We start from the raw sequence: 24811 nt of genomic DNA, 5'->3' as shown, positions 1-24811 counted from the left end.
TATGTCTGAACCCATCTACAACTTGTAAATATTCTGTTTACTTTCTGTATATAAAATGGAATATCACTTCCACCTTCTCCTATGTATGTTAATGAAAATAAGCAAGATCTTGGTAAGCATCATAATATTACACAAAGTTAAATTATGCTAATTTTAATACTTACCAGAAAAGGGATTTTTGCCAATGATCAAGACATTTGGCAATGACATCATGATCAACTGCTGCAAAGTCTCCTATAAAAAGATACCCAAAAGGTGTTATGGGGTAATGCTGTATAGGTAATTACTCAACAAGCTGTTACTTATGATTCATGCACCATCTCTGTAGTTATACTATACTGCAAGTAAAGAGCTTGAAAAATAAATGTGAAAAAAAGATATCTAGTCTTAAAACTTTTGTAACTATAAGTTAATAAAATTATATATTAGATAGACTTAATAACATATCAAATGTCCATAAAATAAAAGTGTCCAAGTTGAACTGGTCTAATAACTATTATTTGTAAATGAGTTTTAGATGTTAACAACCTTCCTCAATAGAAGATCAAGTATGTGTACTCTTTTTTTGTTGTTATTTCTCCCTGAGAGAACCAAAACAATCACTGACAATAAAATTAAGAAAGCTGGTTACTTCACTAAAAACCCTGTCTTATGATCATGTCATGAGCTCTTCTTCAGTGATTCATTATTTCTCTCCTATCTTTAATACGTGCTGTACTTCCTTTGACTTCTGTCAAACTTTTTTGACAAGAACATATATAAATTCTGATGGCACAAGATGATTCAGAAAAGATTGAATGCTTCCAAATTACTCATTTTAGTTATATACCGGATATGCACCTTCTGTTTATACTGCCTTTTCTTACTTTTTCTTTTTTGGCTGCACTTGCAACATGTGGAAGTTCCCAGGCCAGGGAATGAGCCTGAACCACAGAAGCAACCCAAGCCGCTGCAGTGACAACGCCAGATCTTTATGTGCTGCATCACAAGAGAACTCCTACACTATCTTTTCTTCAAGGAAATGAAGGAACACATCATATTTGCAATTACAACCACTAACAATGACATGACGCAAAGGGTCTAGGATTAATGACACTACAAGATTGTTGAGTGTCATATGATTTACTGAATCTTTGCACAATTACAGAAATAACTGGGAGTGTCTTAATTTGACTTTTACTACATATTCAGATATAACTAGCTGCTGAGGAATAATTTTTTTAAGTATTCAATTCTTTCTGAATCATTCTTAACACTGTATGAGAAAGCAAATAACCATGAAAAGTTAACTTGCACTGATTTTTAAAGATGTATAATTCTACATCCACAAAAGTGTTTTCCCAAAGCCAGAGCACAGTATGACACCAGAGGCTAATTATAATTAATCTTTTATCAGAGTTCCTGTGGTAGCTCAGTGGTAACAAACCCAGCTAGCATCCATGAGGACTTGGATTCAATCCCTGGCCCTGCTCAGCAGGTTAGGAATCTAAATCTGGCATTGCTGTGAGCTGTGGTGTAGGCAGCAGGTATGGCTCAGATCTGGTGTTGCTGTGGCATAGGCCGGCAGCTGCAACTCCAATTCAACCCCCGGCATGGGAACTTTCATATGTCACAGGTACGCCCCTAAAAAGACAAAAAAAAATAAAATAAAATAATCTTTTAGCTATAATTCATTTTAGATACATAATAGAAAGTTTAGAAAAAATGTTCTTCAGCATTATATTCACTAGTTCTCTAAAAAACCAACACAAAAAATATGCATACATTTACAGAAAAGTACATATTCAGTATGTGCATCATGTTAGTAAGTACAGTTAGGAATATTAAAAATAAATGTCAAAAATTGCTAAAATCATTATTCTAAGAATTAATACTGAGTTTTGGTATTTAAAAAATGAATTTTCCTGGAGTTCCCGTTGAGGTGCAGTGGTTAACAATCTGACTAGGAACCATGAGGTTGCAGGTTTGATCTCTGGCCTTGCTCAGTGGGTTAAGGATTCACATTGCCGTGAGCTGTGGTGTAGGTTGCAGACTCGGGCTTGGATCCCTCGTTGCTGTGGCATAGGCCGGCGGCTACAGCTTAGATTAGACCCCTAGCCTGGGAACCTCCATATGCCTCAGGTGCGACCCTAGAAAAGACCAAAAGACCAAAAAAAAAAAAAAAAAAAAGAAAAAAAGCAATCACAGAGTTCCCATCGTGGCTCAGCAGTAATGAACCTGAATAGTACCCATGAGGACACGGGTTCGACCCCTGGCCTTGCTCAGTGGATTGGGGATCTGGCATTGCTATGAGTTTTGGTGTGTGTAACAGACACGTCTTGAATCCCATGGGAACTTCCATATGCCGCAAGTGCAGCCCTAAAAACCAAAAAAAAACAAAACAAAAAACAACAAACCTATCACTTTTGTCTATATCCTTTTCAGTGGAGATAATCTAAGTCCAAACAAAGAATATTCAAATTCATTCTTATAGAGAGGCTTTAAACTTCAACAGATTCTGAATTTTTAGGGGGAAAAAAAGCTTTATCTCAACTTCAAGATAAGAAATTATCATTTATGCCACTTATTTCAATTACCAAGACAAAATTGATGAATCAACTAGAATACATCAACTTATATTTCCAAGGCAACTTACTGACTTACTGTGTAACATTCCATGATGGTACACTGTTATAAAGAAACTGTCCAAGTGGATACTGATGTTCAATATGGTTCACTACCTCTTTCTTACATCCTCTCCTTCAGGTGCCTCCTCACTGTCTGCCTATTCTGTTACCCCATCCTTTAATGCTGATTCCACAAAGATAAAAGCAATCTCATAAATTCCTTCATCATATCATATCATCAATGACCTCATATGTTAGTACAGTTTGACCCTTACAGCTAAGAAGTTGGATTATATTTGGATGAAACAAATTGCTATAGTAAAATACTAAATTCAAATTTACCTCCATGTATCTAAAAACATACTCGAGTATAGTGGAATCTGAATGCCTAGTATAATGTGCTCTGGTAAAGTCAGAAAGCCAAGGCCTAAATTTCAGCTTCATGATTTACTATGAGTATGACTTTTGCTGGGAAGGGTAAGAAGTGAAACAAAAATATAAAGTTTTAACAAGTGATGATGTTATTAAATATTAGAGTAAATATGGACAAACCTACCTTTTACTTCATTTCCAAGTATTAATTTTATTAGATATGAAAGTACTAATATTAGGTGACACAGATAAAAATTATACAAATTTGAAAAATCCAAATTATTCTAAAACCTCTATTTGGTTCTATGAGTTCTTCAATGGATTCTAGCTACATTTTTGTAAAAATTCCTGTTTCCCTATTTCAATCTTACAAGAAACATTAAAAAATAAACAAAACATGAAATAAATCAGAGGCTAGAAAAACTGATTGTTATTGTTAAAGTCCTATTATATCAGCCAGAGACTTACCATACATAACCTAGCTCTAAAGATGTTCATCACTAAGGTGCTAAGAAATGGAAGAACAATACATAAATGAGCTTCCCCAAAATATTACTTTGTTAAGTAGGAGCAATAAAGTAAATGATTGGTTAAGAGTTCATATATGTTAATGAACAAATGAAAATACTTCAATTTGTTACTTAAGTGATAAGAAACCTATTAAAAATGTATAAGGAAATAATCTTAGCAGTGCAACTGAAAGGAAGTTCTGAGAAAATTAAGACAGTCATTCATTCAACAAATATTTATTGCATGTTTATTATCTGCCAGCCGTTGTTTCAGATACTGGAACTAAAGCAATGAATAAACAAAAATCGTTGCTCCTGTGGAATTTACATTTTTGTAGAGGTAGAAAGAAAGTAAGCAAAATTTTTAGTGTTAGGAGTTAACAATAAAAATAAAGGGAATGAGAAGAAATATTGTTGGAGGTGGAGATAAGGAGAAGGTTGCAATTTTTGAAAGGTATGCAAGTCTTAAATATACAGAATTTGAGAATTTTCAGAACCATTAAAGCAAAGCTTTACTTAATAGATAGAAATTCTATTCTGGTATAAAGACAGTCCAGAAAGACTTGCAGAATATTAGTAATTAATAAAAAGAGAGAACAAGAAAGGACTGGCAGAGATTATTTAATAAAAAAATAATAGTATAGGTGTTTTGAAAAATATAAGTAATTTCATTCCTATTATATTTAATTGGCTTTATATAACTTTTCTATAAAAAGTATATTAACTATATTTTTAGCTGACCATCTAAAAACTTTTTTTTTGTCTTTTTAGGGCCGCACCTGCAGCATATGACTCCTAGGCCAGGGGCTGAATTGAAGCTTCAGCTGCTGGCCTACACCACAGCCACAGCAACGCAAGATCCAAGACACTTCTGCAACCTATGCCACAGCTTGCAGCAACACTATATCCTTAACCCACTGAGCAAGGTTAGGGATTGAACCAGCATTCCTCATCGATACTAGTCAGGTTCCTAACCCCACTGAGCCACAATGGAACTCCTCTAAAAACTTTTTAAATCACAAGTTAATGTGAATTAAAAGTTCATGTTGCTAAAGCACTGTGAGAAAGACTATTTCAACTCTATGTCAGACATAGACAATAGAAACTATTCAAAGACAATGTAAACTAAGCTTCTCCTTTTTCCTACAAGTTACACATAACACTTTCTTCATGCTAAGAATTTAAACACTTCTGGCAAAAGTCTGGGCTTATTTCCCTTTCCTGAATCACACACTGAACGAAATGCTAAAAGTAAAATTGCACATTTCTACAATACTAAATTTGGGCTTCAAAGATTTCTAGGGTACACTGGAGGATCAAACTAGTGTCTCCACAGAGACAAGTGGGATCATTAACTCACCATGCCACAGCGGGAATGCCTAACTTTGTTTCTTTTAGGTCCCCCCACCCCCGGCCCTGGCTTCCCCACAGCATATGGAACTCCTAGACCAGGGATTAGATCCAAGCTGCAGTTGTGACCTATGCCTCACCTGCACTGCCAGATTCCTTGACCCACTGTGCTCTGCTGGAGATTGAACCTGTGTCCTGGCACTCCAGAGACGCCATCAACCCCAGTGGGCCACAGCTGGAACTCCTTGTTTAGTATATGCAGCCAGTATAGTCATATCAAAAAAGGAAGTTTCCCTGTGCCCATTTGCAATTAATCGCCTCACATAGTTTTTGATATTCCCTCTTTTTTGGAAACATTTTATTTTATATGCTTTCATTATACCATGGCTTGTCATTTTCCTCCTATATCTCCATCTCAAACAGCTCACCCAGCTTCTCCTTCTCTGTGAGGAAAGGAATCTTTTTCCTATGTTTGCCACTTATGACCATATCCTCAACACCTAGAATAGTGTCTGGTCCAGGAGGCATTGCAAGATGTTAATCTCTATTAATTTACTACTTAATTAAGTAATGATTAATTAGCTGTCAGTTAAGTATTATCTTTATTTTATAGATGAAGATGTTAAAGCTCAAGGAAGTAATTTGCACCATTTCTACAAGCACTACATAATAGCCAGGATTTAAATACACTGTACAATACAGGTTTTGATTAATCATTATATTGCTAACTAAATATTTTAGAATTAAAGACAAATATGAAATATTAAAAATACTTGGATTCCAGATTTAAGATATATTTTTATACCACTCTATCCCTGTGGCATAAAGGTTAAGAACCTTTACTGACAGAAATATAATTCAACGTAACACAAATGTTTTGGATTTGACTGACGCATGTTTGTTTGGGCTGGATAATTCTTAATCATGAGGAACTGTGCCTTGTAAGATGCTTAGCTGCATTCTTGGCTTCCATCCACTAAATGCCAGTAGTACTCCTAGGTATGATAACCAAAAATGTCTCCGGTCATTGCTAAATGTCCCCCAGGTGATAAAATCACCCTCCATTGAGAATCTCTTATTTCAACTGTTGACTGATGGATTTTATAATTCCCTCCTCCCCAAATCTCCTTGTAACTACATCATTAAATTAATATGATTAATACAAAGATAATTTCAACAGGAAGAAGATAAAGAACAAGAAAAGACTGATAATATAAATAAAAGGCAGTAAGCATGGAGGATAGAGTAACAAAGTCTAATATAAATGTAATAAAAATATCTGAGGGATATCAGATTAATAGGAAAGAGGAAATATTAGAATAGACAATATTAGCAGCCACAGGAGGAAAAAAAACACAGTTTAACCTACGAGAAAATATTTGACTGACTGTTCTGGCTTCTCCAGAACAAAAAGAACTCCAGAGAGAAGGAAAAAAATCTGTAATACACTGAGAAAAAAGTAATTATTAACCTAGAATTACATACCTAACAAAAACTATCTTTCAAGAACAAGAGTGAAAAAAGGCATTTTCAGACAAACATTGAGAAATCTTGTTTCTAAACAAACACTTCAGTAAGAAAATAATACCTAAGGCAGGTCTGAAATACAAAAGAAAACCATGAGGAGGAAAAAAAGGAAAATATGCAGCTTGATCTAAAGGAACACTGATTTGATTTATTCGATAGTACTTTTAATATTTAATTTACAGAATTTGAAAAAAAGAACTAAAATATAAGAACAGTTTAAAAATCATAAGTGGGAATGAATGAAATTAAAGCATTCTAAGAACATACTACTATTCCATAAAAGAGTAAAGCTATTGATTACTTTTGGCCTTTGCTATGAAAACTATGAAAGGTACAATTTCAAGAGTAGCCTTCAAAAAAAAAAAAAAGAAGCAGGATGAAAAGCTTAGAAATCAGTAGAAAAAAAAATATGTAGAAACAATTAATGATAAATAGTACGATTTTTCCAGAATAATATAACAATTTAAAACTTATTGGCACCTAATAACAAAGCTATAAAACATATAAAACTTGACAAACCCATCATGATAATGAAGATTTCAACTCATATTTCTCTATAACTGGTAGATTAAAAAACATAATTAATCAGGCTGCAAAAGTTTGAACATTACAATTAACAAACAAGCTTGCTCTGACTCTGAGCCCAATTGGAGAAGACATCTTTTTCAAGCACACATGCTTTAACATTGCATAAGAAATAAACAATTACTTCTCCCCTACCTGTGGCATTAACATTGCATAAGAAATAAACAATTACTTCTCCCCTACCTGTGGCAAACATACCAGCACCTGGCATATACAAAGCATTTAATATATATTATTTGACTGATACTAAACAACAAAAAAAAGTGAATATGCAAGCAGTTATTAAAATATTAGATTAATTTATCTTTTAGTGGAACTCCTTTCAGAAAATGAGGTGACTTTATCATTCATAGATATTTTCATAGCCTTAATCACTTAAGAGTCTTTAATAGCAATGTACTTATAAACAAGTTATTTTAACTCACACAAACTCTTTCCTCTTAAGATCAAGTACTAAATACATCTTAAATTGTGAAAAAATAAATAAATAATAAAATAAAGTACTAGATTGAAAAATGGACCACTTACCTGGTAATAAAATTTTATCTGTCTCACCAATATTGACAGATTATGAATTCTAAGTGAGGCATCATTGTTGACTTTTTTATTTACTCTCTGACTCTCCGATTTAGGATTACTGTAAGAAATTTTAAAAGAAACACTTTAAAATTATATTGACCAAAAATAATAATGTATTTTTTCTTTAAGCAAACTGAATATTCATCTTCATTAACACATGATCCAAAAGGATATATGATTACTTTGACATGTACTCTGCGCCTTCAATTAATATAAATGCACCTGATATTTTGAAGACAGTAGCAAAATATAAGTCAGATGTTGTCCTTCATACTCATTTTGTCTCTCTACTTTCCCAGAGTGAAACCTTTTATTTTCTTTGAATATATGTATTTCTACCACCCAAAATAAATTTATTTAAATCAAGAATGTAAAATATGGCCTAGTAAACAATAAGTATTATATCTTCTCAATGGATGTGGGGAACTATATTTGAGCAAGCAATGTCTTAGAGAAATTAAACAATGAAATGATGACACAATAACATTTTTATCTTGGGCTAATTCTGTAGATTCAATAAAAGGTTGAATAATTTTGAAGTAGCAGAAACTTAAGAAAAAAAATAGGTTTAGAATGAGAAAGTCAATGAAATCAAAAGCAAAGGAAACAAAAGCAAAAATAAATAAATGTCACTAAATGTCACTAAAAAGCTTCTGGAGAGCAAAAAGCAATCAACAAAACAAAAGGCAAAAATAAATAAATGTCACTAAATGTCACTAAAAAGCTTCTGGAGAGCAAAAAGCAATCAACAAAACAAAAGGCAAACTACTGAATGGGAGAAAATATTTTCAAGTCATATATCTGATAGGGGTTAATATCCAAAATATATAAAATACCTATACAACTCAATAGCAAAAAAAAAAAAAAAAAAAAAAAAAATCTATTAGGGAAAACAAAGCAGAACCACAATGAGACATTGTTGCCTCACACCTGTTAGAATGGCTATCATCAAAAAAATAAGTGTTGGTCAGGATGTGGAGAAATTGGACCCCTTGTGCACTGCTGGTGGTAAAGTAAATTGGTGTAACCACTGTGGAGGTTCCTCAAAAATTTAAAAATCAGAACTACCAAATGATCCAGCAATCCCACTTCTGGGTATATAAGCCAAAGGAAATAGAAACAGGATCTCAAAGAGATACTGGCACTCCCATGTTCACTGCAGCATTATTTATAACAGCAAAGATATTGATAAATGATAAATGGATAAAGAGGATTGAAAAAAATATATGAATATTATTCAGACATAATAAAGAAGGAAATTCCTCCATTTGTGAAATTAATGGATGGACCTTGAGGGCATTATAGTATGTGAAAGCAGTAAGAGACAGAAAAATACTGTATATTCTTACTTATATGTGGAGTGAAAAAAAAAGTCAAACTCAGAAACAGAGTAGAAAAGTGGTTGCTAGTATCTGAGAGGTGAAGGACTGAAGTGGGAATTGGGAGAGGCTCATAAAAGGGTACAAACTTTCAGCTTTAAGATCAATAAGGCCTAAAGAGCTAATGCAAAACATGGTAACTCCGGTATTATAAGTGAAATTTGCTAAGAGCATGGACTTAAGTGGTCTCCTTCTCCCCTCTCCACACACACACACACACACACACACACACACACACAACTTTAAAAATGTGAGTGATGGACCTGTTAATTAACTAGATGGTGGGGATCCATTCACAATGTATACATATATCGAACAACCATGATGTATACTTTACATATGTAACTATTGATTTGTCAACTGTATCTCGATAAAGCTGAAAAAAATAAAAATTTTTAATTATAAATTTTTTTAAAGAATGGGGAATTTGGAGTTTCCGTCGTGGCACAGCAGAAACGAATCTGACTAGGAACCATGAGATTGTGGGTTCGATCCCTGGCCTCGCTCAGTGGGTTAAGGACCCGGCATTGCGTGAGCTGTGGTGTAGGTTGCAGACATGGCTCAGGTCCTGCATTGCTGTGGCTGTGATGTAGGCCAGCAGCCGTAGCTCCAATTTGACCTCTAGCCTGGGAACCTCCATATGCCACAGGTGCAGCCCTATAAAGAAAAAAGAAAAAAAAAAAGAATGGGGAATTAAAGTAAAAGAAGGGGAGTGGTAGCACCAGAACAGAAGGTAAGTTAATACCTGGACATAAGTAGGTATGATCTAGTTCCTCATTAGGACAAGGAGGTGCCAGACTAGAAAAAAGACATTGCCAGGTGAAATGGCAGAGTAATCAGGATTCCCCATAGAAAGGCTAAATACTCAACATCATAAAGCAGGACTCTGAGCAGTTGTTGGCACAGAATACTATTTATCCTTTTTTGGGGGGGGGGCATGCCCACAGCATGCATAAGTTCCTGGGCCAGGGATTGAATCCAAGCCACAGCAGTGACAACACTGAATTCTTAACCACCAGGCTACCAGGAAACTCCTGACTACAGACTTTAAATGCAAGCACTTCCACAAAAGAATGAAGAAACTAAAATCTCTAACAAAGAATAGGAACTAAAGAGAAACTGTTCATTTCTTTTTTTTCTTTTTTTCCCCCCACTGTACAGAAAGGGGATCAAGTTATCCTTACATGTATACATTTTTCCCCCCAAAATCGTTCATTTCTTAATCTCTCTCTTTTTTACAAAGTCTTTTGCACTCCTAATGCCTTCAGTTCCTTCCCTACGCAGCACACTATGATGATTTATTTCAGCAATTCTTTTGTTTTGTTTTGTGGGCAATATTTACTGTATTACAAATTAAAACAGAAAATTTCACAATTATTTATTTATTAACTCATTAAATAAAATAAACCCATTTCATGCTTACAAATAAACAAAAAAAATTGTGAGAAGAATGGCATTGTTTTACTATTTTAGAAATCTTTTTAGTATCTAGTTTAATTTAAAAAAACAAGCTGATGATCACCTTTGCTTCTGCATTCAATATACTGATTATGTTATTTTGGCTCACGTGTATTGCAGAAAATTCAGCTTTACACAGATATTTCATTAGAAGTAGGAAGATCCTATGGACCCTCTGAAAGGATCCTCTGAGAATACTGCTTAATTTCAACTATTCTCTTGCCAGCATTCCCAACATTGATGTTTTTGTCCTTTGATCACATTCATACTGTGAGTCCCTGACACTGGAGCAGCTCAACCATCTACACTGAGATTGCTCATAACACTAGGTGAGAAATAACACAACTAAACTAAGGTAAAGTATCAAACAAGAAGGAATAGATAGCACTAAACTTGCCCTTGCCATAAAGACTTAAAAAACTAGACAAAATATATGAAATAATTATTTTCAGACTTTGGATAGCAAGTAATGCAATACTATAATCCTCAACAAAGCTCTCTCTAATGAAGCACTTAAGTTCTTTTCAGAATGAGGCACAAGGAGGGGTAGCCCAAGTATCAATGAACTTGAGGAGACAAAGCTTGGAGTTCAAGGAATTTAAAGTGATTAAAATTTTCAGAAAAGAATACCAGAAACAAGGGAGCTATACAAATAGAGCTCCCAAAACATACCTTAAGATTTTGGCTAAATAATAGCCAAAGCTCATAAAGTGCAGAAAGAAATTCAAGTTCCAACCAACCAAAATAAACACCCAGAACATTTAGTAGAGACCTCAAAACAGTCAGGTCTTACTCTTAACTAGCAGTTGAATAAAAGCTATTCCAGAAGCTCCCTGGCCAAGCAAGGAGCTTTTTAAAAGCAAGCAGTGAAAAGGATCAAGCTGATTTTAAGTGACCTGACAACCTTCCAAAACAAAATTCATCACTCCTTACAGAACAAGGTCCAGACACCACAATGTAATAATCACAATGTCTAACATAAAATTAGAGACATGCAAAGAAGAAAAAAAAGTGATTTGTGACCAGGAAAGAAAACGGTAAGAGTCAACTGAAACGGACCCCAAAATGAAAGAGATATGGAAGCAGCAGAAAAGAATTTTTAAAACAGCTATTATAAATATACTGAAGGACTGTTAGAAAAATCAAACATCACCTGGAGAAAAATGGAAATCACTTTTTAAAAACCCAAATGGAACTTCTAAAGCTAAAAAATACAGTATCTGAAATGAAAATTCACATGTGCTTAAAAGAAGACAGAAAACTATCACAAAAGATTAGTGAACTTGAAGCCAGAAGAAAAAAATTCCCAAGCACACAAGCGGGGGGACTGAAGGAATGAAGGAGACTAAGTGATCTATGGGGCAATGTCAAATTTAAAGGAAATCTGCGTGAACAAGTACAGTCTTTTTCCTAAACAACTTGAGAATAAAGTGCTGACCTGGTATCTAATAGTCAACAAATACTTTAGTATTTACATTGTACAAATACATATAACTATCAACACTCAGAAATTAATAATTATATGATTACTATCATCCAATCTTGAGAATCCATTCAAGTTTGTTTTTCCAAATAATGTTTATAGGGAAAGGATCAGAATTTTGGAACCAGAAGTCTGAATTGCAGTCTAGTCTCTTTCAGCTCAAAGTTTTTATCTTTCCATAAAATTCATGACCTATATACTTTGAAAGGTTACAGGCCACTTATTTTACAGAATGTCCTTCAACTGGGTTTCTCTGATTAAACTGCATATGACTCATGATTAGGTTCAGGTTATATATCTTTGACAGGAAAAACACAGAAAAGATGCTGTGATCTTCTCAATGTATCCAAAGAGGTGGTACATGATTTCAATTTGTCCCACTGCTGATAACATTCACTTCTATCACTTGCTTAAACTGGTATCTGCCAGTTTTCTATATGATAGTTACCATTTTCCTTTTGTGATTAAGTATTCTGTGAAGACATACTTTGAAACTATGCCAATAATCTGATATTCACCTATCTTCAATTTATTTATTTACATCAGCATGCATTCATGGATCCCCACAATATTCAGTAGATCACAACCTATTACAATAATTACTTTTATAAGTACCACAGACTGCCTTTTCATGTTCTTGATTATTGCCTTTATTGTGCATATGTTTTTCAGTGTACTGCATTCCTATCTATTTTTGCTTTTGATGCTGTGCTTTTGGGATCATATCCATTATTGAGTTCTTCAAAACCACTTTACAATTTTCTCTAGGAAAGCCTTTTTATTTGCTATAGTCTAAAGTACCTTCTAGTTTTTGCTGTTAATGTAATATTTTAAAAATATATTTGCTAGTAGATTACTACTGATATGTAAATACAATCTATTTTTGTGTACTGCTTTTATCTTTGGAAACCTTGCTAAACTCTAATAGGCTCTTTTTGTTGGTGCTCCTGTAGGTTCTCTTGAATGTAATTTATAGATTTTTTAAAATAATCAATTATCCCAAGCTCAATTACTAAAGAACTTACTGTTTCCCACTGATCTCTATGATTATACTAGATTCCTAAGTGTGGAACTACTTTTAGAGTCTATTTTGTTCCTTTAACCCATTTGTCTACTCCTGTGTCATTAAAACCTTCTAAATATTACTAAATTTTTTGTCATCTTCATTCTATTAGAGCAAGTCCCTCTCTTTTGTTGTTTGTTTTCTAAACTGTCTGCTTAAGTGTCCATGCTACTCTTTTCCATAAATTTTAGGATATTTATAATATTCTATGAAAAACCTGATTGAGATTCATTAGGATTTTATTAATTAATTTGATAAAGACTGACATTTGCATCAGTGAAATTTTAAAACTTTCCCACAAAGGTCTCTACATTGAAGTAGAATTTTTTTTTCCCCTATTTGGGTTTTTGTTTGTGAAATATATTTGTTTTCTATTACATCGCTTGCTTGGTCATTGCTAGTATATAATAGGAAAAGTGTAGTTTTTGTATACTGCACTTCTGATTAACCGCCTTGTTCAAAATTTACTCAGTTCATTTTCTTGACTTTTCTAGGTAAAAAATATATATATACATTGTCAGCAAATGACAGTTTATCTCCTTTCTAAACTTACATCTAATTTATATTTCTTTCTTTATTAAAAAACGATCACGGAGATAAGAGTTATCCTTATCTTGTTCTCAGTTTTAATAGGACTGCTTTTAATGTTTTGCTATTAATGTGTAATGTTTGCAGTAATTGTCTGATTCCTTCAAATTAAGTTCCCTCCTACTCTCATTCAATACCTGAATGGGTACTCAATTTTTCCTGTTATCTATTCCCATCTGACTTTTCTCATTTATTATGTTAATATAGTGAACTACATTGTTACATCTTCTAATACTGATTCTTCCTCACAATTCTGGACTATGCACTCCATAAGCTCCACCCCACAGTATAACAACTATTCCCATTTTTTGGTAGGTAATTCTATCACAGGTCTTCCAATATTAATGGCCTTTATGCCTTTCACTTTCTTACTATAATGAAAACTCCCTGACAGCATAGACTTTATCCCATTCTCTAAAAATCAGCATATATCTTAATACAAATGTCTGAATAAATAAAAAGAATAAATGATCTGAGACCAAGCAAAGAGTTTTAAAAATTGTTGCTGTTAAGAGTTTTATAAGGTGACAATTCCAAGCTAAAAACTCATTTAGCAGCCTGGACTAGATATTCCCTACTAAAGTGGTTTGTATCCCAAAGACCAATAGAGTAACAGAGTCGTAAACAACAATTTGAAATGTATAGAACAAGAGAGGATAGAAGTAAAGTAAGTTAAAACCAACTTGTGACTGATTTATACTTAAAACAAGGGAAACAATGAAAGCAAGTGGGATTATAAGTGGAAAAGTGGGTGCCTTAGGTAAAGGCACCAACCAGAACTAGCTACTTACAAAAACAAGGAGACTATGTTGCAAAAGGCAAATCATGTGTCATAGCAGACAAAAGACAAAGAGCAGCAGGGTCAGGAAGTCATGGTTGAAAATTCAGAGCTAAAGGGAAAATGCTGTTTCATGTAATCAACTCTGATACACTTTTTGTCAGTAAGTTAAATACTCACGGAAGCTTAGTTTAGTCAAGCTACCATTGTGAAGAAAAGTGTATTTGTAATTGGAAAAAGGGAGTAGGAAAAACCCTAGATATACAACAGTTATACAAATTTCATTTGCAATCACAGACACTAACTAAATACTTCTTCTCTGTAGTCTTCTTCCATCTTTTTATTTCTATTTTCCTTACTCTATAATTGAATTCCCTTAAAGACCTCTCACCCATGACACATCTCATAAACAGTAATATTTAGACATAAAAAAATACTTTACTTACACCTTTTCCCCTTTACTCTCCTGCAGGCCTCTTTCTTAATCATTCAGAAAAACAAAGAAAAGACCAATAGAAAAAGGTTTTGGCAAGTTATCTATAAAACCCACATGTACAGCAAATTATTGTTTTTATTATATTGTTTGACATATTCCTAATTCTGTTTTCACAGTGATTAATCAGACTAAAGAAGGTGCATTTCCTTCACTTCTCCATTTCATTACAGTAATATTTTATTAAAAACCTAGGTATTTCTTTTTATATATATATATATATTTTATTTTCCCACAGTACAACAAGGGGATCAAGTTATCCTTACATGTATACATTACATTTTTTCCCCCACCCTTTGTTCTGTTGCAACATGAGTATCTAGACAAAGTTCTCAATGCTACCCAGCAGGATCTCCTTGTAAATCTATTCTAAGTTGTGTCTGATAACCCCAAGCTCCTGATCCCTCCCACTCCCTCCCCCTCCCATCAGGCAGCCACAAGTCTATTTTCCAAGTCCATGATTTTCTTTTCTGTGGAGATGTTCATTTGTGCTGGATATTAGATTCCAGTTATAAGTGATATCATACGGTATTTGTCTTTGTCTTTCTGGCTCATTTCACTCAGTATGAGATTCTCTAGTTCCATCCATGTTGCTGCAAATGGCATTATGTCATTCTTTTTTATGGCTGAGTAGTATTCCATTGTGTATTTATACCACATCTTCCAAATCCAATCAACTGTCGGTGGACATTTGGGTTGTTTCTATGTCCTGGCTATTGTGAATAGTGCTGCAATGAACATGCGGGTGCACGTGTCTCTTTTAAGTAGAGTTTTGTCCGGATAGATGCCCAAGAGTGGGATTGCAGGGTCATATGGAAGTTCTATGTATAGATTTCTAAGGTATCTCCAAACTGTTCTCCATAGTGGCTGTACCAGTTTACATTCCCACCAACAGTGCAGGAGGGTTAGGTATTTCTTAATGACAAATATTTAAGAAAGATTACAATACTATTACTGAAAATTCATGTAAACTAAAAAAAAAACAAACTACACAAATTTACAGTGCAATATATAACTAGAATTATACTTTGGGATGGATATGTAATATTGTAACAAATACATGTGATTTCATTCCCACTTTAACAAATTTTACGATGTAAATATTAAGTTTGTCCCTGACAGAGCTGTTACCAAGCTTCTCTATGCTCTTTAATTTTTTTTTCTTTGGCTGTGCCCATAGCATGCAGAAGTTCCCAGGTCAGGGACTGAACCCATGCCACAGGAGAGACAATGCTGGATCCTTAGCCGCTAGGACACCAGGGAACTTCTTAAATTATTTTTAAAATTGAGTCTTAAGGTTTCTTTTTAAATTTCATGCCCAACTAATGTTATTTCAAAATGTATTAGGCTGCCAGAAAGGTCTATAATCTCCTTTGCATAAACCTCTTCTAAGAATTAGCAAATTTTAAGAATGTAGGTTTGCCCAAAATCTTTTATGAATTTTTTTGTAAAAAAAAAAATTGTTTTATATTTTTTCTTTAGCCTCTCAGAAAGATTGCTTGTAACAATTAAAACAATTCTGAATATAAAAAGAGGGAACTATTCAGCATTTACATAACAAGGATATCAAGTGAAATTATTTCCTAATCTGGGAAAAATGGAAATATGCAAGTTAGAAAGTATTTTGAAAAATTTATAGAAAGGTACTTCAACACCTAAAATTAACCTCACTTTCAACAGGGATCTTAAAGATAGGTAAATAAAAATTTTCTGCATCCTTTTATAAAACTGTAGTGGCTTTATGTTTATAAATCTTTGCTATGATTAGATGGGATTTGAGGAGATTTCTAGTTGACTAGTAGACTGTACTAGATACTAGATTTAGTAGATCTAGCAGACTTATTAGCAAATCCAAAAGAATAGTAGAGTTCTTTGGTAGATCAGGTAGAACCTAGGTGCTCAAAGCCTCAGTTTCAGTTTCTAATCTACACTGTATCTTTTGGGAGTTATTTTAGTCATCAGTCAGAACTGGAAAGTTCCTAATGCTTTAGAGTTATTGAATATTACATCACAGTCCATCCATAAAGTTCTGGAACTGGAGACCAGGATAACCACTAAGGACTCTATAGACATGGACCCAGAGAGCAATAAACTTTCAATTACAAGGCTTGGGTTTCCCATTTGATTCATGGTTAATTTGAGTTAGGGTCATACTGACATATGTTAGGATCATGAAAACAGACCCTATGACCCCAAGAACATGATCTCCTTATGTGAGAGGGACTTCCCTCCAGTGAAACTGCCTGAAAAGTCTTCATATTCACTCCCATGAAAAACTGTTGAATACTTAAGGATGGACTTACTAAAATTACGCAAATCAAGACAATTAGTAACTTCAAGGAAAACAGTATTTTTTAAAAAAGAAATGTAATAATGATACAGTACCTGACTCTCAAGAAAATATTAAATGTGAATACTGATTACTGATTTAACTAAACTTGCAATAAATAAATTTAAAAGACAGGGTAAGAAGATACAGAGATGGGACATAAAAAAAGCTAAAAATCTCACATACCATTATCAGGAAATCAGTAGATAATGCCTAAAAGGGATAAATCAAGAAATGCTAGGGTAGGCATATTATCACTATATTTTGGACTGTGTGACAGAAGAAATTGCTAAAAAAAAATGTAAACATTTTTACTCTGGAAAACAGAATTGAGATGTGCGTATATTAGGGGGCAGGGATTGCTGTTTTTCAGTATGAATCTTTTGCTATTAACTAATTCCTTTAATCGTGTAAAATATTTTTTTAAAGAGGGAAAAGACACAAAAACTCCATTTCAAGAAGGCTATTTTGTTTACTTCTAGGAAAAATATGAGGGTTTATATGTGGGATTCAATTCTAGAGATTCAGAGTCAACGATGTGAGACTATGCATAAACATATAAAAATAGAACATAAAACATATCTTCTGTAAAAAGTATACACTCTATGTAAAGACATGCAGGTATTTTAAGGTTTATTTCTTTCTACAATAAAAGTTATAGTATAGCAATTTTAAACATACTTGGTATGAGTCCAGAAGTCTCTAAAAAGAAACTGGGGAGTTCCTGTTGTAGTGCAGCGGAAACAAATCTGACTAGGAACCATGAGGTTGCGGGTTCAATCCCTGGCCTCACTCAGTGGGTTAAGGATCCAGCATTGCCCTGAGCTGTGGTGAAGGTTGCAGATGCAGCTCGGATCTGGTGTGGCTGTGGCGTAGGCCAGCAGCTACAGCTCCGATTCAACCCCTAGCCTGGGAACCTCCATATGCTACAGGTGCGGCCCTAAAAGGACAATAAATAAATAAATAAAAAGAAACTGTAGTCTAGTCAGTGTTCTAAATATCCTCTTTCCTTCATGTTTAATACTTATGTGAAATGAAGATTAATTCAAAATTGACGATCATAATTAATAAAGTTTTGTTTAAGCTCTTTTTTAAAACATACCTTAAAAAAAAAAGACTTCATCTTTGGAATGGGCTTTTTCTAAAATAAAAATATGAGCTATTGAATGATACACATGATATGTGAGCAAGTACCTTTCTAATCACACACATAGCTACTTTTAAGCCAACATAATCTCAAATCAACCATTTCCTCTTATAAGATGAAAAATGAAAAATGCTTTAGAGCAAAGAGCCTAGCAATATAGTTCAAATCTGTCCAGCCAGAAGTTAAATGCAACATGGCAGTAAAAGACAGCCTCAAGCAATTTCACATTTATAAATGACCTACTTATGACAAAATGCATTAATTTCAATAAACAGACAATAGTATTACCTACCACTGCATACAGTAATTTTTAAATTAGAGTAACAGATGAAGGAAAAATCAGCACTTTTGTAACACTAATATTCTAAGATATGGTTCTTATATATCCAAGGATTATGTCCTTACTTATTCATTGATTAGTATCTACAACAAACAGAAATTGGATAGTTTAAATGGCTTTTTGCTCTTCTACTCAGACTGCGAACCTGTTATGTATCCTCTTGGACCATCTGTTTGCTGTTGCTGCTTAGCAACTACGTGTGCCCATGTTTTTGATCATGCCACCCTAATTCAAAGCTAAATGAAGAGAGGGTTTTTAATTTTTGAGATATCTTATGCGTAATATATAACCACATAGTATTTGCAAGTAATCTTGAAACTTTTTGAAATAATTAAGTTATATGCATATCTAATTTCAAATGTGCATATACCAGAAATTATTAACTGGGAGAATATCATCACATTTAGGGTTATCCAAGTAGTAAGGTATCAGGGAAAGAAGTAATTTGTTTTGAATGCTTTTTAGGGTCATACCTACAGCATGTAGAAGTTCCCAGGCCAGGAGCTGAATCAGAGTTACAGCTGCCAGCCTACCCTACAGACACAGCAACAAGGGATCCGAGCTGAATCTGTGACCTACACCACAGCTCACGGCAATGGTGGATCCGTAACCCACTGAGCAGGGCCAAGGATGGAACCAGCATCCTCATGGATAATAGTGGGATTCTTAACCCGCTGAGCCACAATATGAACTCCCAAGAAATAATATTTTTAAAAAGTATCCCTTCACTTAGTATCTTCCTCTTTTCACAAACTCCATCCTTGTGCATGATGGCCAATAGTAAAATGTAACATTAGGAGTTCCTGCTGTGGCACAGCAGGTTAAGAATCCGACTGCAGTAGCTTAGGCGCTGGGGAAGCACAGGTTCAACTCCTGGCCCAATGCAGTGGGTTAAAGGATCTGGCATGGCCACAGCTGTGGGCAAGGCTGCGGCTGCAGCTCCAATTAGACCCCTAGCCTGGGAACCTCCACATGCCGTGGGTGCAGCCCTAAAAAGACAAAAAATTTAAAAATAAAAAAAATTAAAAAAAAATTTTAGTGGAGAGTGACAGTCTTTCATAATTTGTAAATCTCAAATCTCTTTAAAGTTTGTCATGCAGAAGTTCCCTGATCAGGAATCAAACCCACACCACAGCAGTGACTCGAGCCATAGAAGTGACTACACTGGATCCTTAACATGCTAGGCCAGCAGGGAACTCCTGACATCTGAATTTTTAAATCTGCTTCTACATTCAGCATGTTCTGATGTATTATTTTGCTCTAGGTAAATGAAAAATTGACCTCACACCAACATGCAATCAGAAAAAGGAAGAGTATTTTAACAGCCTTTTCCAGATAATTATTGATATGCTTCTTTGATATTACCAAAATTCTGTAAATAAGATGGTACTTTTTAAGAGGATGGATATAATGTGGACTCTGAAACTGTACCAAAGAACTTTTCTTATTGTTACACACTTAAATCCACTGGTTTATCTGGTATGTGGAATGGATCTTTAACAAATGTATTGTTTCTCATCATGTATTGGTCATTTTGAAAACAGTGGTTCACTGAGTTATATGGATCTTCCAAATATTGCGTATTTTATTATTCAATATAAAAAAACACATTGATTATAAACACCTCCAATCTCATTAGAAAAGTCGTTAAATACTAAGAAGCCACCAACCCCATGGTTTCTATAATTCAGTTTTATCACTGCCAATCTAGAATATCATTAGTTTTCCTCAAAGTGATAGGCTCACTTTGTTCATTTTTGAAAGTGTCTGCCAAATACTCAAGCCAGAGTAACTATAGTTTTTCTCTTCTTTCCTTTCCCTTCCTTTCCTTTCCTTCTTGTTTGGCTAAGCCCATGGCATGCAAAAGTTCCCAGGCCAGTGATCAAACTCATGCTACATCTGTACAGAGCCATGGAGTGACACCATGAGATCCTTAACCTGCTGAGCCATGAGGTAACTCCATGTCAATCATTCCTTCAGAAAAAAAGTGTTCCACAAAATAGAGACTTACTCAGCTCACAAACTCAAAAAATCATGAGTACTGCTTTTTTTTTTTTTTTTTTTTTTTTTTTAATGGCTACACCCATGGTATATAGAAGTTTCCAGGCCAGGGATTGAATCTGAGCTTCAACTGCGACCTACACTACACTAGGCTGGGCTGTGGATTGATCTGCACTTTCATAGCAAAACGAGCTGCTGCAGTCAGATTCTTAACTCACTGCGCCCATAGCAGGAATTCCATGAGTACTTTTTCTTGAGAGAATCATCATACCTCTTTATGCACACTTCCCATTTTGTCCTACAGAATGTTAAAAAGACATGTACTCAATGGTCAAGACTCAATAAAGTAAATTTCACTTCCTCGTCAAGAACATTTTAAGTGAAGCTGGATTTCTTTTTAACCACAATTACATAGTGTAGATATACAGACGAAAAAGTGCTCAACATCCCTGATTATTAGAGAAATGCAAATCAAAACTACTATGAGGTACCACCTCACACCAGTCAGAATGGCCATCATTAAGAAGTCCACAAATAACAAATGCTGGAGAGAGTGTGGAGAAATGGGAACCCTCCTGCACTGTTGGTGGGAATATAAATTGGTACAACCACTATGGAAAACAGTATGGGGGTACCTCAGAAAACTAAATATAGGAACTACCATATGACCCAGCAATCCTACTCTTAGGCATATATCCAACAAAACTTTCCTTGAAAAAGACACATGCACCCGCATGTTCATTGCAGCACTATTCCCAAGAGCCAATACATGGAAACAACCTGAATGTCCATCAACAGATGAATGAATTACAAAGATGTGGTATATATACACAATGGAATACTACTAAGCCATAAAAAAGAACAAAATTATGCCATTTGCATCAACATGGATGGAACTAGAAACTCTGATACTAAGTGAAGTCAGAAAAAGAAACACAAATACCATATATCACTTATATCTGGAATCTAATATATGGCACAAATGAACCTCTCCACAGGAAAGAATATCATGGAGATGGAGAACAGACTTGTGGTTGCAAAGGGGGAGGGAGAGGAAATAGGATGGATTGGGAATTTGGGGTTAATAGATGCAAACTATTGCCTTTGGAATAGATAAGCAAGCAATGAGATCCTGTTGTATAGCATTGGGAACTATATCTAGTCACATATGATGGAGCATGATAATGTGAGAAAAAAGAATGTATATATGTATGTGTAACTGGATCACCTTGCTGTACAGTAGAAAACTGACAGAACACTGTAAACCAGCTATAATGGAAAAAATAAAAATCATTATAAAATTAAAATAAGATTGCAAAAAAAAAAAAAAAAAAACCAACAACAACAACCAAGCACATAGTGTGAAGAATACAATCAATGACTACCAGCACCATTTGGTACTACTCCTTGATTCACGCTAAGATGTTGGCAGTTTTACTCACTTTTGCTTTTGTATCATCAGTGCTTGTGCAACACAGGCAAAAAAAGCAAATGACAACTTAATATTATTATGAAAATAATTTTGACTTGACAGACAACCAGACAGACTCCTAGGTGTCTGCTGATCTCACTCTGAGAACCACTGTATTAGAAAGTTTCCTTTCTTGATATGGAAACCTGAGGATTTAGCATTATGCTAATCAATGCCTTTAAAGTAAAAGAATCTTCGTTTACTCAGTGGTCAAACCACATGGCCAGGAACTGAAACAAAAGCTGTTTATAGCACCACTGGGCATTACTGATCTGTGATGGAACCTTCACCCACAGTCCTTAAGCCTTAAGAAAGAGTGACATGTTTTAATCAGTACTGGAGGGCAGTATTTTCTCCAGATCCAGTCAGCTCTAGAGACTCAAGAAATCTCAAACTGAGCTGATGTATAGTTACGTATCACCCTTGATCAGTGACAGACTTAAGTTGCAGAGCTTTCACTCCCATACTATCAATTCTTATGAGAGTAAAGATACTTAACCTGAAGTCCATAAACCCTACTATGATAACTCATATAGCTCCCTTGAATAATTATCAGTTACAGATATCACTTTTGAGAAGCAATAAGTTCCTCTAAAAACGAAGAAAAACTTTAAAAAGTATTTTCCAGGAGCTCTCTGGTGGCCTACCAGTTAAGGATCCAGCACTGTCACTCTTGTGGCTTGGGTTCAATCCCTGGCCCAGGAACTTTTCATGCTGTGGGCATGACCGAACAAGAAAAGTATTTTCCAAAGTACAATCTCTTCTAATTAATAAACTAAAATATACAGTCAAAGAAACTTACTTCACATAAGAAGTTTTAAAATTTAATTAAAAAACTACTGTTTCATCATCGACATCTCTAGTATTTAAAAGATTAGTCCCCATAACTCTAAGGATAACTCTAAAAATATGAATTTTGTATGTCAACTATAATAGAAAAAATAAAAATTATTAAAAAATAAAATAAAAAATTAAAAAGTCAAAAAAAGAATATGAATTCTATTAAAAACAGAATAAGATTACCACATTATTGGTTTAATTTTCCCTTTTCAGTATACTATAAAAGTGCTTCAAAAGGATCACAAGCTAACTTCATTATAACCCCACCAATTAAAGACAAAATAATAGATGCCTATTAAAAAAGCACTAAGGGCAGACAGAAATCAAAGAAATATAGTTAAAAGAAGTAAAAAAGAGAAGAGAAAAAATAACCACACATAAAATAAGTGTAATATCAAAAAAGAAGTGATGAACTGAAAACAAAGTTAGAGGGAAGGCACACAAGTAGAGAGGTAAGGAATTATTAATAAGCAAGTTAAAGAAATTTGCAACATGGTCTACAAACGGCCCAAGAGGAATTAACTGTGTTGGAAAACTCCAATTTAATAAAATGGATTACTAGTTTTTAAAAGACAAAGGAACAAATAACCTAAGATTTTAGAATATTATAAAAGTGGCTGGGAAGAGCAAAGTTGATGAAAACTAGGATGTTCAGAAAAAAAATGGGTAATACTCAAATTCTGAATTTAATTTCTCCAAAAAGTTGGACCTTCCGCTGCTGGCCTACGCCACAGCCACGCAATGCCAGAACCAAGCTGCATCTGCAAACTTCATCACACCTCAGAGCAACGCCGGACCCTTAACCCATTAAGCAAGGCCAGGGATCAAAACATCATCCTCATGGATATTAGCCAGGTTTGTTACTGCTGGGCCACAATGGGAACTCCCTAGAATTTAATTATTTTATTGCTACAAGGATACAAATGGATAGTTTACAGAAGATAAATGCAAATGATCAATAAACATTTGAAAAGATGGAAAGAAAAGAATTTATTTTTTAGGAGTTCTTGTCATGGTGCAGCAGAAATGAATCTGACTAGGGACCATGAGGTTGCAGGTTCGATCTTTGGCCTCACTCAGTGGGTTAAGGATCCGGCATGGCCGTGAACTGTGGTGTAGGTCGAAGACATGGCTCCGATCTGGAGTTGCTGTGGCTCTGGTATAGGCTGCGATTGTACCCCTGGCCTGGGAACCTCTATATGTCGCAGGTGCAGCCCTAAAAAGGACAAAAGACAAAAAAAAAAAAAAAAAAAGAATTTATTTTTTAAATAGAATTAAAAACAAAACCAAACAGAAAAAAAAACCCTCAGGAGAACTATGCAAAGATCAGAGTAAATAACTCCGTAACAGCCTGTCTTTAGAATACTGCATTAAACAGAGTAATTACATGAATATTCTCAGATAACTGAAAAATTTGAGGACAGCAATACTTAAACTCTGAAAACATTGTTTTGACCTCTATTAGTAAAGCCAAAACTTTGAATTCTTATAATTACAAAAGTATGCCATAAAGATGGCTAACTTTTAATAGTCAAATAGTTAAAACCCAACTTAATTTTCAGGGAACTGTTAAATCTTCTAGGCAATTTATATTTTGTAAATGCAGACTTTAAAGCATTCCAATAGCCTAAAAGAATTGTACTAACACATCCTAAAAAAATTTTACTAAATAAATTCAAAAATGAAATACGCACTAATAGGAGAATTTAAACAAGAGTACAAATACATAGCAAATGAAATGTTTCTCATTCAAAATTAGGCATACTGTCAAAGCACATAGCTATCTTATACATTTAAATGTCTTTAGCTGCAAGTTATAAAGAAATAAAAAGAAACTATCCTTATTTCTTCATGCAAAATTAAGTACCCGAACTTCACATTTTTCCAAGAAATACATAATTTAAAATGTAGGT

At 34.3% G+C, this 24811-nt stretch overlaps 1 protein-coding gene across 7 annotated transcripts in view; it reads right to left on the bottom strand.

Moving 5' to 3' along the window:
• CCDC88A (coiled-coil domain containing 88A) overlaps window positions 1-24811 on the bottom strand; it is a 160120-nt gene that overhangs the window by 123648 nt on the left and 11661 nt on the right. For all 7 annotated transcript variants that reach the window (XR_002342712.1, XR_002342714.1, XR_002342713.1 and 4 more), the window contains exons 3-4: window positions 7478-7586; window positions 165-234 (exon numbers count right to left, since the gene is read on the bottom strand). Coding sequence is in view for 4 of the 7 variants with exons in the window: in XM_021087519.1 (XP_020943178.1) it covers window positions 165-234; window positions 7478-7586 (179 nt within the window). In the remaining 3 variants the exon portion in view is untranslated. The remainder of the gene's footprint in view (window positions 1-164; window positions 235-7477; window positions 7587-24811) is intronic.

The sequence above is a fragment of the Sus scrofa genome, chromosome 3 (assembly GCF_000003025.6).
Source record: "Sus scrofa isolate TJ Tabasco breed Duroc chromosome 3, Sscrofa11.1, whole genome shotgun sequence".
Lineage (NCBI taxonomy): Eukaryota > Metazoa > Chordata > Mammalia > Artiodactyla > Suidae > Sus > Sus scrofa.
This window is presented reverse-complemented; position numbering and strand designations above follow the sequence as displayed.